The 15,143-nt window shown below is 38.4% G+C and overlaps 1 protein-coding gene across 1 annotated transcript in view; it reads left to right on the top strand.

Moving 5' to 3' along the window:
* Nucleotides 1-319: 319 nt before the first annotated feature.
* zgc:153039 (uncharacterized protein LOC767698 homolog) overlaps nt 320-15,143 on the top strand; it is a 112,040-nt gene continuing 97,216 nt past the window's right edge. The window contains exons 1-3 of the mRNA XM_048542879.2: nt 320-611; nt 6,596-6,730; nt 13,899-14,039. Coding sequence (XP_048398836.1) covers nt 422-611; nt 6,596-6,730; nt 13,899-14,039 — 466 coding nt within the window. The 5' untranslated portion in view covers nt 320-421. The remainder of the gene's footprint in view (nt 612-6,595; nt 6,731-13,898; nt 14,040-15,143) is intronic.

Raw genomic sequence — 15,143 nt, 5'->3', positions numbered from 1 at the left:
CTGAAGTGAACAAGGACCCACAGTATTTATCTCCAATGATTCTTTTGTACCCTGATTGCTACACAATTCATTCGAGAGCAAAACAATCCCCCGTATGAACCACCTGTTTTGATTGACAATCTACAAGGTGAGGTTTAAAAAAGTACTCTTCTACCAAGCAGTAGATTGTAGATTAACTGTGAAACTGAGTAAAACATGAAGTGGTTTCTAGTACTTTACCGCTTCTGCAGGAACGATTTAGTCAGCAATTCACAGCCCCAATAATATCGTCATTGCCTGAGAGAATGGGAGGTAGTCATATGACCAGTCACATGACCCAGACTGGCTCTCTCCCTGTGTAGCAGCCTGAGTTGCTTTTGTTACGGTGTATGTCCTGACGGTTCTGCCCAGGGTTGTACGCTCTTCCTTATGTGTGACAGCTATGGCTGAGCGGACACCCTTGCTCAATTATAGGCTGTGCGCTGTGCCCGAACCCGGCGGCAGCAACCCCAGCGCTGGCCGGACCAGGAAGGAAGTTCAGCATCCCGCGCCCAAAAAGCTGTCAACTTTCTTTGGAGTGGTTATCCCCACCCTGCTGTCGATGTTCAGTGTGGTGGTGTTCCTACGGATAGGTGAGTGCTCATTTCTCTTGGGATCGAACGTTCTTTCTTGAGTTTGTTGCAGTTTGATCTAGGTTAATATCCCGAAATTGGGAATTCCTTCCTGACGTCAGCTGTTGCCTGAGACTTGAGTTTGAACAGTGTTGATTCAATGTGCTCCTGAGATGCTGCTGGGCCTGCTGTGTTCATCCGGCCTCACATTTTATTATCTTGAAATCTCCAGCATCTGCAGTTCCCATTATCTTTGATTCAAATACTGTCAGGCTTCACTTCAGACTGCCCCAAAATGGTGACTTTGAGCCATGTATTGAATTAAAAAGCGATGTAAGTACACCGTCATAAGTAGAATAGGATATCTGAGGTGACAGCCTCAGATACCACGGAAGTTGGAAATCTGTAACAAACATAGAGATTGCTGGTGAAAAAGAATAGTCTGGCAGGCACTAAACTTGAAATGAAAACTGTTTCTGTTTCCACACATGCTACCAAATTTGCAGTTTCTTCGTATTCTGTTTGATTCAGGATATCTAAGTTATGGATTCTCTAGGAAGCAACGTGTTTATTTATTCTGCTCTCTGGTCCTCATTAAAAGACCACTAGACCCACTCACTTAGTTTTCTTACTACCATGCAGAATGCTTCTTTTCAAGTGTTTGTCTGATTCCCATTTGAAAATTGATTGAATCAGCTTTAACCAAACTTTGAAGTCTAGATCATCGCAATGTTCAGATTACTGATCTTACTGTCATTAGAAATACTTTCTCCCTACCTGCTTTATCAAAACTTATCATTTTGAACACTTACTAAACCTCTGTTTGACATTCTGCCTTGAGAACAGCTGCCTTGAGGACTCTCCTGTCTTCTGTTCATACTAGGTGAGGAGAGGTGAATTGACTTCCCTTTTGATTTGCTTCTCCCTTAGTCTGTTGCAGTTAATATCTTTATTCCCATTTAGCACTCAACTATCACGCTTCAATTAAAACATAGTGTGAGTCAAAATTCAGAAACCAGTTACAAAGTTTTCTTGTGAAATACAGAAGAATCTTGATACCCACAAATAAAAATGACATCTATCATAGCACACAAACACAAGTTTGAAGTTTTTAAAAAGGGTGTCTCTTGTACAGACAAAAAGATTAAAAGCTGATTCAAAGATAGTAGAAACTGCCGACGCTGGAGAATCTGAGACAACAAGGTGTAGAGCTGGATGAACACAGCAGGCCAAGCAGCATCAGAGGAGTAGGAAAGCCGTCGTTTTGGGTTTGGAGCCTTCTTCCAGAAGAAGGGTCCAGACAGGAAACATTAGCTTTCCTGCTCCTCTGATGCTGCTTGGCCTGCTGTGTTCATCCAGCTCTACACCTTGTTATCTAAGAATAAAAGCTGCATAGTTTAAAGACGTCAGACTCCTGGTGATGTTAACTTAAGGTAGTTTTATTTTTCAATAGTTGACTTTTCTCCAACAGTGGTGTTGTCTGTGGATGTCTTTGAATTCTCAATGCATGGTTATTTTTACACTTTTTAGTTTTCACCAGGTGCTGTTTTTAAGAGGCTAAGAGAAACAATTGGAGCAGAAGACTTTCTATTACATACCTCTTTTTTTTTCTTATGCTGCTCAAAAATCAGCTGCTGAAATGTCATTCCTTTGTGTAACCCTGAGTCCGATTTCATGTTTCTTGCAAATTGCTCCCCCCCCCCCCGGCTTTCATCTTCCAATAAGTGAATTTGTCTTAGGTGAAGTAGAACAAGAGATACAGATCTGACGATGTTAATTTTGGCTCAGATGGATTGGTCTATTTCACATTGAGGCAAACTTTGTAAAGTCAATCTCTAGTGAGGCCAACTCGGAAAGTTGTAAGGATATAGCTATAGGAATGTAGCCTTGTCACCTTCAAAGATTTTTGTGAAAATTCCAAGACCTCTTTGTTCCTGCTCCCCTTTGAGCTGCTGGTGACCTCATTCTTAAACTAATCACATCACCAGTCTGTGTCCTTAAGAGGTTTGCTACTGTCTTACTCACTGTATTAGCTTTCCAAGTTTGTCATTGCATTTAATACAAAAGGATTGAAAGATTTATCATGTTCATTGTTTACACCTTCACTAGATCAGTGAGGTCAGACTGGTATTTTCCTCCAACACAGTAGGCACTGATGCTGTCACAAGTATGTGTTTCTCATTCGTCTTGAACAAAATATTTATCACCTCTGCTGCTATCACAGTTGATTTATCTGATTGCTAGATTAAATCCTGCAATTTAAAGAATATCTAAGTTCAATCTTGTCCAGTTACTTGCAGTTTATAATTTCTTCTATTTCTTTCAGTGGCATTGGAGGTGACGAATGCAAAGTGCATTTTAGATATCTCGACTAAGCCTGTCGTAGGCATTCACACTGGCAGAACTTGTCTATAGAGTGATCACTCTTGCATTGGTGTACAGCTTAAAAATTCCTTGTTTCAACACAAATTTGGTTGTAAAAAGGCAGCTAAGTGCTACTTGAAGTTTAATGATTTCAAATAGCATTGCCCTGACAAACTTTAAAAATACATATCAAGAAGTGAAAATAACGAAAAAAATCACTCCACCTTGTGGTGACTGAAGTGTGAGTAGTGGTTATGGGGAAACACTGTTCAAATCTCATTGCTGTGGTGGTGTGAGAGATGTAAAATGATAGACTAAGTGGTAGATCCTTCCATAATAAATGCTGTAACTCGGACCTACACAACAAAACAAACAAACGGTGAGAGATATGGTATCAGGGATAATGGGAACTGCAGATGCTGGAGAATCCAAGATAATAAAATGTGAGGCTGGATGAACACAGCAGGCCCAGCAGCATCTCAGGAGCTCCTGAGATGCTGCTGGGCCTGCTGTGTTCATCCAGGCTCACATTTTATTATCGTGAGAGATATGGTAGTTGACTTCAAAAGGCATGACCGGACTAGTGAAATAGTACATGCACATGGCAGAAGGCAGTCACTGCAGAGAAATAATGCTTTTAAAAATGAGATGAATGATAGATGACATTGTTAAATCGTGCAAAACTAGAGAACCTTAAGCGTTTATAAAAGCGAATTCAGCTTGTCAAGCAATGTTCTATTTTAGCTGAAACAGAAAATAGAAATTGCAGGAGAAACTCAGCAGGTCAAATGGCATCTGTGCCATGTTCAGGGGCTCCGCTTTCTCTCCACAGATGCTGCCAGACCACCTGAGTTTCTCCGGCAGCTTGTTTTGGTTTCAGATTTCCAGCTTCCACAGTCTTTTGTTTATCATTCTGTTATAGTGATTGCTGATGATAAATCTACAAGAAATTGAATTTACTTCAGTTGTAGGGTCAAGTGGTTGTTGATCCATTGATCCCGCTGTGGACAGCCATTTGGTTAACTGTCTAGGCTCAAAAGTTTGCTTTTGATTTATTCATTTAAGGGAATGGGGCTTTTCTGGCTGGGCCAGCATTTATTACCCATCCCTAATTTCCCACAGGGCAGTTAAGAGTGAAGCACATTGCTGTGTGTCTAGAGTCACATGTAGGTCACATAAGGTCAGCAGTTTCCTTCCCTAAAAGATGTTGGTGAACTGGATGGGGACTTCTGACAATCAGCAATGGTTTCATAGTCATCATTAGACTTTTAATTATTGAATTTTATAATATTTAAACATGACGGGATTCAAACCCATCGATCACGCCTAGCACACACCCTGTGCCTGAGAGTCTTTTTGATCTGTACGTCCTTGTTTACTGTTATCTGCCCATACTGTTCATCAACAAAGCTTTTCACTGTACGTCGGTACATGTGACAATCAATCAGAACATTACCTGCATCTCTGGATTAATGACCTAGTTAGTATTATCACTAGATTATCCACTAGTCTAGATTTCCCTTCCAAATTTCTTCAACTGTCCCTTAAATCCTGGCTGAACAGGCAAGTTTTTGGTAATTTACCTTTGTAAATCCTTTGGTGATTTGTTGCCAAACTCTTTGAAAATGCTACTGTAACACAGCCTTGAACCGTTTATTTTGTTAAAGATGCGATATAGAAGCAAGTTGTTATATCTGAATTCTCCTTCAGTGGCTCTGGCATGTTTTAAATGTCCTCTTGCTTGTACAAAATTATAATTCTTCTCAGAGCTTCTGACTGGCTGTTCCAAACCAGATGTCAGTGGACATTCCAGGGTGTACACTCACCTGGATACCAGCCTGTGAGTTCTCATACTTAGGCCAAGTGGGACTCTTGCCGTCTTGAGTCTGCATTCTGACAACAACTAGAATGGCTTGCTGGCCAGAATCCTCGAACATTTTAACTGTTTGGCTGACGTTTGACTTTGATTTAGTGTTTTGCTGAGGGTTGACCTGGAACTCCTCTGTTCAAGCTATGTCCTGAGTGAGGCTATGCAATTGCTTTCACTCAGTTGGTGCTTCCCAAACTCAGTTGGCCTGGCAAGGGTGTCCACTTCCTTAGGAATTCACTGTGACTCCATTTTCTAATGATAAATCTAGTTGTCATGTCTGCTTGATGTTCAGCTGGGCATCAGCTAGTGGAGGTTTTTGCACAGTCACATCATTAGTCCCACATACCAAATGGTGTCTTGGCATCTCACTTACGGTTCAGCCAAAATCACATGCCTCTGGCAGTCTTCTTAACCTCATCAAAAATCCTGATGCAGCTACCCCAGGTTCCAAAACAGCCAAGTAAAACCAATAGAATTAGAGGAGGCTTGGAATCATAATATAATATTCTTTAATTAAATCTGTCACTTCTTTAAAGGGTTTAATATCTGGTGCCTGAGGAATACTTAGTCTCCTAATAACTGAAAAAGCTGCAGGCTCACAAGCTGTCAGGAGAATTACTCGTTGCTTTTTGCCTGCCCTGATGTCATTTGCCTGGGAAGAAATTATGCATTCTTTCCACATACTGGGTCCAATCTTCAGTGGTAGGGTCAAATGAGTCAGGCTTCCGAAATAACTGCATGATGCCAGAAATGCTTACCCCAACTCAAACACTCTTGAAGAGATTTGTTTGCAGCAGTCACTTTGGAGTTTTTTGTTTGTTTGTTTTCATTGCCCCTGAAATAACTCCATGAAGGCTAGTATTCTGTTATTGAATCACACATGCCTAGTACATGACACTGACTCAATTAACTAAGAGCCAGCTTCTAGAATCAACAGAACCCGACACTTGTCTTTATATTGTTCAGCGAGGACACTCTGACCCAGGTTGGCAACCACTGCCACAGTCAGGGACCTCCGATTCTGAGGTCCACCCGGCTGACCTCATTCCAATCGCTTGACAGGGAGCTCCCTCAGCAACCGAGTGAAGATTTCTCAGGCATTTATATAATTTATTCCTCATGAGTGCTTTATGTTGCTGTTTTCTTTGGCTATAAGGCAATGACTCCAAATTTTTAAAGCAGTGAGGTGAAGATGTAAATTGTGTTTAATAGCTTCTGTTCCTTGCATCCATAATTACTAGTCTTGAAACAATTTAAATATGACTCCTTTCAGTCAGAAGCTTCCTCATTTTCAACAAGTATTCACTGTGTGGTGCTATTTGCTTGCTACTTTGTCCTTTCCATCTGGACCTTCTTAAATAAACAAGGATAAAGAATGTTTATGAACTATTTGATTTTAAGGTGCATTGTAAACTCAACTAGTTTATATTGGGATCATTAGTGACTTTAAACTATTAACTGGGTGATTTGAGCCAGTTGTAGTATGCCTACTCCCATCCTTATTGAGATCAGTGGCCTGGATTGAACTCCTGTTTATTTTAGGAGGCAATAAACATTGGAAGTTATCAGAAAATTATGAGTCATTTCATTTGTGAAGACTTACTTACTTTGTTTTGTTAACTTGATACGTGGTCAATGTTGCAGTTCATCTTCCTCTTTCAGTTTGAGTCAGTGAGTAGATTTGTTCTGAGATTATTTCCTCTACATCTGACAGTTATTTTTGTGTAGTACAAATGTATTTCTTTTATAAAATGAGTTTTTTCATTTGAAGGTTTTGTTGTTGGCCAAGCGGGATTATACCAGAGTATACTCATGTTCGTTGTGGCATATTTCATCATAAGCATGACTGTACTGTCAGTGTGTGCTATATCCACTAATGGAGCATTGGATGCTGGTGGTGCCTACTGTATCTTTTTGTGTTTTGATTTCAAGTTAATTAGCTCTTGTGTGTTAATTTTGAGCAAATCTAGAATCAATGTATTGACATTTAAATCGTAAAATAAATCAATTGCAAATACATAACAGGATGACGATAATGTTTCCAATGGCTGGTACTAATCGAGTGATGATCTGATCAAAAACATGAGCAGTGTTTTTTTTTTAATGCAGAGAGTGGTTTATGTGTGGAATGAAGTTCCAGAGGAAAAGATGGATTTTAGTAAAGTTAGAATGTTTAAAACTTAAATAAGGACATGAATAAGAAACCTTTAAAGGAACATTGGCCAAGTATAGGCAGGTGGGACTAGTTGGTTTGGAATTGTGGCTGGCTTGGACTGGTTCGATCGGACAGCCTGTTTCCATGTTGTATGACTGAGTAAATTTGGGTCAAGGAACATCTTTGATTAGACTAATAGTCTGTTGATCAATTCTACTTTATTGGTCTTTCAGTATCTACTTGGCGGATATTTCTTGTAGCATTTCCATTGATTTAAATTGGGAAGTTTGTACAGTATAATTATTGGTAGCAGATGTGGTACAAGAAGTTCAGAAGAGAATGTTGGTAGGAAAAGGAAGCTGGAGTAGGTTATTCAACCGCTCAACTCTGTTTTATTGTTATTTTTATCATGGTTGTTGTGTGCCTTTAATTAAATTTGCCTGCTAATGATTTTTTTATATCTTGATTCTTTTACCTTGTTTAAAACAAAAATCAATTCATTCCTGAAAATGTGGATTGACCCAGGAGAGAGATTTTTACTTCTGTACAATTTTGGGTGAAAGTTTTGTACCCCTAACCGAGGAAAAAGCTTCTCTGTCTACTCTGTGGAGATGTTTTGTTCCCTTAAATCTTTAAACTAATCATCTCTTGTTTAAAACTCCAAATTTGAATTAAGTAAATATTTTGGTTTGTTCTTTTTAAAAGGAAATCCACTACATTTGTGTGCTTCCGTCTCAGTGAGAGACCATCTCAATAATAACAAAACAGAACGAACTATAGTCTAGCAAGCCAGATTTAAGTCTGGCATCTGACTTGTCTAATAATAACATCAGCTGAGATCATCACTAATGGGCAAATCATGCATCTTCCCTTGAGACATTTCTCTGTATTTTTTTTTGTGTTTATTGTTGATTATCATAGCATTTCAAGGTAAAGCGAAAGATTTGTACTGCCATGATCTATTAGAATTCTACTGGAATTCTACATCTTTTACTGCTCAGATTTGAATGACATAATCATCGCTGTAAACTCTCCCAAATGTTCACAAAATCTGTAATCCTCATAATGTGCAAATACAAAATTACAGAACATGCACATATGCAACATGAAATTCCAATGTTGATGTAAAGTACATGTCATCAATATAATTTTCCTGTATTTATGGTACTTTTTGGCTAAGAAAGCAATTTTTTCATCATCATTTCAAACAACACAGCTTTTTCAAGATGTTGGAGATAATGGGAACTGCAGATGCTGGAGAATCCAAGACAACAAAATGTGAGGCTGGATAAACACCGCAGGCCAAGCAGCATCTCAGGAGCACAAAAGCTGAAGTCCCGGGCCCAGACCCTTCATCAGAGAGGCCTCTGATGAAGGGTCTGGGCCCGGGACGTCAGCTTTTGTGCTCTTGAGATGCTGCTTGGCCTGCTGTGTTCATCTAGCCTCACATTTTGTTGTCTTTTTCAAGATGTTTCTACTTTCCAAAACAAAAACTGATCACCTAGAATTTCCAGAATGAAACACAATAATTTGCCAAATGGATAATGGCGAAACACTAGTACAGTGTGCTGAGCACTTATCCTGCTTTGATCAATTAACTTGTATAACTCGGAGTTGAAGTAAGAAGGAGCAAATAGTTTAATTGAGGTGTGAAATTGACCTAAGATTGAAAGGTAAGGAACATGGGCCTCAATTTGCTGAAAACTTATGTCATAGGAAATGTGCATTTATGATATAATGGTGCAAAGATTGCAGAAGTTATGGAATGAGTGACTTATATTGGGACATGCACCACACCATTGTTTACAGGGAATTTTGCATTGCTGCACAGATACCTTTTAGACAATTATTACAGCATTATTTCCAAATAAAAGCAAGGGTGAAATCAAGTTTGCTGAATAAATACCAAATCATGATAGTCTCAGCCACTTTAAATGGAAAACATGAAATCTTGTGAAATGTTCATTCGATTCACATGTTTGCAAAATTTACACAAAGCTTCCTTCAAATGATATTCCCTGGACTTGGTGTTGCAAGGGAATAGAATTAAAATGAAGCTATTTTTAAACAACAATTGCAACCGAAGGACAGTACAATTTCATTAAAAACATAATGAGTCATAAAGGGACAAGAAGTTGCCTAACTTTATTGGTTACAGGTTAAACCAACCTCCATTTTCATTTCAGTTTACCTTAGGGAATTAGAAGCAGTTTTGTCAAAGAGTTATAGAGTCACATAGCATGGAAACAGATTTGTTTCGTCCAACCTGTCCATGCCGACTGTAATTCCAAACTAAATTAGTCCCGCCTGTCGGCCCCTGGCCCATGTTCCCTTCAAACCTTTCCTATTCATGTACTTATCCAAATGTCTTTTAAACATTGTAATTGTACCCGCATCCCCCACTTCTTAAGGAATTCAGTGAACCACCCTCTGTGTTTTTTAAAAAATTGCCTCGTGTCTTTTTTTAAATCCCTCTCTGCTTGTCTTAAAATTGTGCCCCCTAGTGTTGAAATCTCCCATCTAAGGGAAAAGACGACTGCCATCAACTCTATCTATACTTCTCATTATTTTATAAACTTCCGTCAGGTGGTGTCTCAACCTCTGACTCTCCAGTGAAAAAATTCCCAGCTTATCCAGCCTTTCTTTACAACTCAAACCTTCTATAGCTGGCAACATCCTGGTAAATCTCTTCTGAACCCTCTCCAGCTTGATAATATCTTTCCTATAACTAGATGACCAGAACTGGATGCAGTATTCCAGAAGTAGCCTTACCAATGTCCTGCACAACCACATGACTTCCCAGCTCCTATAGTCAAAGGACACATCAATGAAGGCAAGCGTGTCAAATAGGTTTTTAAACCACCCTGTTTATATCTGATGCAAAATTCATAGAATTATGAACCTACACCCCCAGGTCCTTCTGTTCTACAACACTGTCCAAGGCCCTACTGTTAATTGTGTAAGCCCTACCCCTGTGTTTTGGTACAGCAAACAATACCTTGCATTTTTCAGCTCAATGATCCATTTGATCAAGATCCCCCTGTAATCATGGAAAACCTTTTTGACTATCTACTATGCCACCAACAATCGTGTTGTCCGCAAACTTACTATCCATACCTTCTACATTCTCATCCAAATCCCTTAAATAAGTGACAAATAAAAGAGGAGTCAAAACCAATTCCTGTGGAACACCGCTGGTCACAGGCCTCCAGTCCAAAAAGCAACCCTCCACCATTACTCTGTTTCCTCCCGTTCAGCCAATTATGTACCCAAACTGAATCCCATGTGAGCCAACTTTACTAATTAGTCTACCATGTGGAACCTCGTCAAAGGCTTTACTAAAATCCAAGTAAATAATCTCTACCGCTCTGCCAACATCAGTCTTTTTGGTAACTTCCTCAAAAAACTCCAAGTTTGTGAGACACTACTTACAAAACCATGCTGGTGATCCTCAATCAATTGTTGGCTTTCTAAATGTCCATATAGCCTACTTTTTTACAATCACCTCTAACAATTTAACCATAACCAAAGTCAGACTGACAGATCTGTAGGTCCCTGGTTTCTCCTTAGAACTTTTCTTAAATAAAAGTACAATATTAGCCACCGTCCAGTCATCAGGCAACTCACCTGATGATAGATGATGCAAATATTTCTGTGCGATGTCTTATAATTTCCTCTCTTACTTCCCTGCAATGTTAGGTCCCAGAGATGAATCCACCTTTATGTTCTGTAAGATCTTCTGAACTTCCTTGTCTGTATTGTGAACTGTTGTTAAAACTTCAAAATTTATTTCTCTGCGTTCTCTAGACTCCATTTCTTTCTCCACAGTAAAAGCTGATGCAAAATATTCATTTAATGCCTCTCCTATTTCCTGGGATTCAACACAAAGATGGCCTCCTTGATCTTTTACGAAGTCCTACCCACTCTCTAATTACCCTCTTGCTCTTAATGTATTTGTAGAATCTCTTTGGATTATCCTTAACACAATCTCCTATATCCCCTCTTTGCCTTCCTGATTTCTCTCTCAAGAATGCCACCACACTCTTTATATTGACTAAGAGATTCAGTTGAACCAAGCTGCCTATATCTAAAATAGGATTCTCTTTTGATCTTGAATAGAACCTCGGTGTCTTTATTCATCCATTGTTCCTTCATCTTAGCAGCTTTACCCTTCAATCTAACAGGAACATAATACCTCTGAACTCTCGTCATCACACTCTTGAATGCCTCCCCCACTTGTCAAACATCCTTTTACCTGCGAGCAGTCTACTCAAATCAACTTTTGAAAGTTCTTGTCTCAATTCAAATTTGCCTTACTCCAAATAAAAACTTTAACTTTTTCGCAAGGCTTATCTGTTAGACCCAAAGCGTTCTCCCACTTTTACCTCAGTCGTCTGCCCTGCCTTATTGCCCAAAACAAGGTCTAGTTTTGCTCCTTCTCTATTAGGAGCATCCACACATTGAAGAAAATTTTCTTGAACACACTTGCCAAATTCTTCACCGTCCAAACCTTTAACACTATGGTATCTCCAATCAATATTTGGAAAATTAAAATCCCCTATTATTACAACCTTATAATGCTTGTGTATATGTAAGACCTCCCTACATTTTTATTTTCTCAATTTCCCTCTTACTGTTGGGGGCCTATAGTACAATCCCATCAGTCCCGTGTTGTTAAGGATGCCATGAGTTCATCAGCGTTACCTGTAAGAGGACTTGCAATGCAACAAATGCAGTTTAGCTCTTCAGATTTATTACATACTCTGACTCTCTCTGTCTTTCTTTTCTAATTGACCTGTTGTCCTCATATTCAGAACCTTCCCCAATAATCCTCCTTACTTAAAATGCTACTTAGAATTCCTTCACTCCCCCTCTATCTTAGAATAAAGCCTCCCTTCATGGAACGAGAAAATCTCCTTGCCAAGATATTGGTGCCTTTCCAGTTCAGGTTAGACGCATTCTTTTTGAACAGGTATTTTCTATCGGAAAAGATATTCCAATTGACCAAAAACATGAATCCCTGAACAATACGCCAGCTCTTCAGCCATTGATTTATCCCCTTTAACCTTTTTCTCCCTCCCTAATTTGATTTTGGCATTGGGAGTAAACTAAAGATTACTACTTTTAGGTTTTTTTTAATCTTCTACCAAATCTCTTAAATTCACTCTGTATTGCTTTAATCTTTTGTTTAAAGATATCATTCCTACCATGTGTGGAATAATTTCTGCCTTCTCAATCTCTCCTTTTAACAATATGCTTGTAATGTTTAGAGGCGTTCTTAATCCTAGCACAAGGAAAGCAGCAAACCAACCTAAATTTATGATCACTGCCAAAGAAACTCCTTTTATATGGCTCTGACAGAAGAGTCCCATATAACAATAATTCTATTAAATCTTCTCAAATACTGACTAACATAAGAATCATTCCAGGTGTCCAATAACTGGTTCTTCCATTTTCCTCAGAGACTATCCCTTTCGACAGTTCCAAAAACGGAATATCTATTTGATAGAGGGGTAGCCACTGGAAGCTTTTGAGCTATCTTCTTATCTTTCCCAATAGTCACCCTTTTTTTACTGATCCTGCTGTGTAATCAGTTTTCCAAATCTACGAGTCATTTCTCTCTGTACCTCATATGCTCTTAATAACATTAAACCTGAAAAAAGTTTCAATAATATGCTATTTAAAAAAAAACACCTTTCATTACCTACATAAAATAATATTAAAATGGAAAAAGTTTAAAAATATATATATTGCTTATATGAAACTTAAATAAAATCAACCTCTTAGCTGATTAATTGAATTAAAAAAATTCTTCAATAAATTCCTTGAAGGAAGAAAAATCTTCTCCAGAGTCAACCACATGTAGAATTCCCTGAAACAAAAACACAATTTCATATTGAAAACAGTTTGGTTTTCTCAATGTTTTTTAAAAAAAGCCCTCTTAAAAATGCTTACAATGTGAATTAACCCTCTAAAACACACACAGACTTTTAGAATTTGAAAAAGATTCAGCTGGTCACTGTCGTCGCTTAAACGCTCATTCAGAAAAAGTCTGTTTTTAAAAAATGTGGTTTTTTTTGAATGAAACAAAATGATTAAAAACCTTAAGTAAAATATAATGACTTGTTTGTTTGTTAAACAATCTATAATAAATCTTTAACTAAGCCTGCAATCCCGGGTGCGACGCATTTAATGTGTCAACTGCAGTTTGTAAATATTGGAACTTATCATCACTTGACCAATAAACCAGTTTGAACACCCAAGTAATGTCAGCACAACAATACTGTTTGAATATGGGAGTGAAGTAGGCAATAAACAAATGGGCACGTCAACTTTGAGCATTAAATGTTCAATGACATCACTACCATACTTCATTAAACCAGTCATCTTATTGCATTAAACATGAGTGGGCTGGGCAGCACAAGAACAAAACTTATAGTACCTTTCACCAATATTACCATTGCAGCAAATGCATGCCCCATGTTTTTGAAATGGTAAATTTCTCTTAATACCCCAAATTCACCATTTCCAGTAACAAGCCAGTTTAGAACAAGAAAATGATTGGTAAATAAGCTTCATCTCAAAATGTGAAATGACAGACTTAATCAAGTTTCTTCCCTGTACAGTTACTGTCTTTGTGTATATGTACTGTGGAGAATGTGAGCTTTCATTTGTGGATTTCTACTAGCGTATAAGTATTTACATTTTGATGTTCGTAGATGGCGATGCCAAACTTGCAAAGATTCCAAATTATTTTGTAAAATTCTTGAGTACTCATTTCAATTGGAACTTGGCTTTCAATAACATCATTTTGTGAAACAATTTCTTGCATGCAGTTATGTGAATTATGTAGATTATGAATAATCACTCAACTCCAAAAAGTGTTGCACTTTTTTCCTTTACCGATGCTTGTGGTCAGATATGATCAGTCGAGCTTTGGGTCCTGAATTCGGAGGCAGTATTGGAATCATGTTCTTCTTTGCTAATATATGTGGAAGTGCTCTCTATGTTTTGGGACTTGTTGAGTCTATTGTTGACATTTTTGGGTTGTCACCAACAGGTAAGTAGTAACTTTTAAATCAATGATCTAAATTCTATTTGTGACTTTGCATTTTCTTTTGGTTAAACATTACACACTTAATCATGGGGGCTGGTACTCATGTTACAATGATACATTTTGGCAAATGAGGTTGAAAAAATGAGAATTAGTCAGCTAATATAACAGTAAGGCTCTGCTTCCATGCTCTTAGTTTATACTGAAACCACAATTGAATTGAGTTACAGATGGAGCAGGGAAGCTTGTGTACCACAGGCTATTCTTATGTATCTTCTGAAATGAGACCATGAGTAGGGAAAAAAAAAGTCTTAGTATAGAAACAACTCATTCACAGAATTGGTAATGTTTTTGAAAGCTCCAGAATGAAGGGTCTATTTTTATCTGGGAAGCGCACGTTCATGACGAAGAATACAATGAGCTCTTCACTTTAACATGAGGGTGGAAAAGGCATCAGAGTGATGTAATGAATTGGTTACTATTGGAGAGAAGCGCATCCTATATGCAATGAAATTATCTGGGAGTAGTAGCTAGTTCTAGTAGAGAGCATTTTGGCAAGATGTATTATACTGGATGCTATTCAACCAGATCTGACAATGGGTGCTTAAGCTGGTAGTTGCCAAGTATGCTTAAATTTGTACTCTGTGATCTGAGGGACAAAAACGGGCTAGCCAGATTGACTAGGTGGATGAGAGAGTTGGCTGAGGTCAAGGGACAAAAGGGGGAAATAAAGGGAATTGCTGAATAAATCAAAAATGTCCACAGCACAATTGGACAAGGTGGTTGAAAAAGGCATATGGCATGCTTGCCTTCATCAGTCAGCGCACTGATGATCAAAGTTGGCAATTAGTATATTGCAGCTGTATAAATTTAGTTTGGCCACATTTGGAGTATTGTCCGCAGATCTGGCCACCACATTATAAGAAAGATGTGAAGGCTTTGGAGATGGTGCAAAAGAGATTAACCAGGATGTTGTCTGGATTGGAGGGTATTAGCTATCAAGAAGAGGTTGCATTTAATTGGATTGTTTTGACAAGAGTGTCAAAGGCTAAGGGGCAACCAGATTAGAAGTATATAAAATCGAGGCATAGATAGGGTGGATATTTTGGA

This window comes from Stegostoma tigrinum, chromosome 14 (assembly GCF_030684315.1).
Source record: "Stegostoma tigrinum isolate sSteTig4 chromosome 14, sSteTig4.hap1, whole genome shotgun sequence".
NCBI lineage: Eukaryota > Metazoa > Chordata > Chondrichthyes > Orectolobiformes > Stegostomatidae > Stegostoma > Stegostoma tigrinum.
Note: the sequence above shows the minus strand (reverse complement) of the source record. Positions and strands in the feature narration are given on the sequence as shown.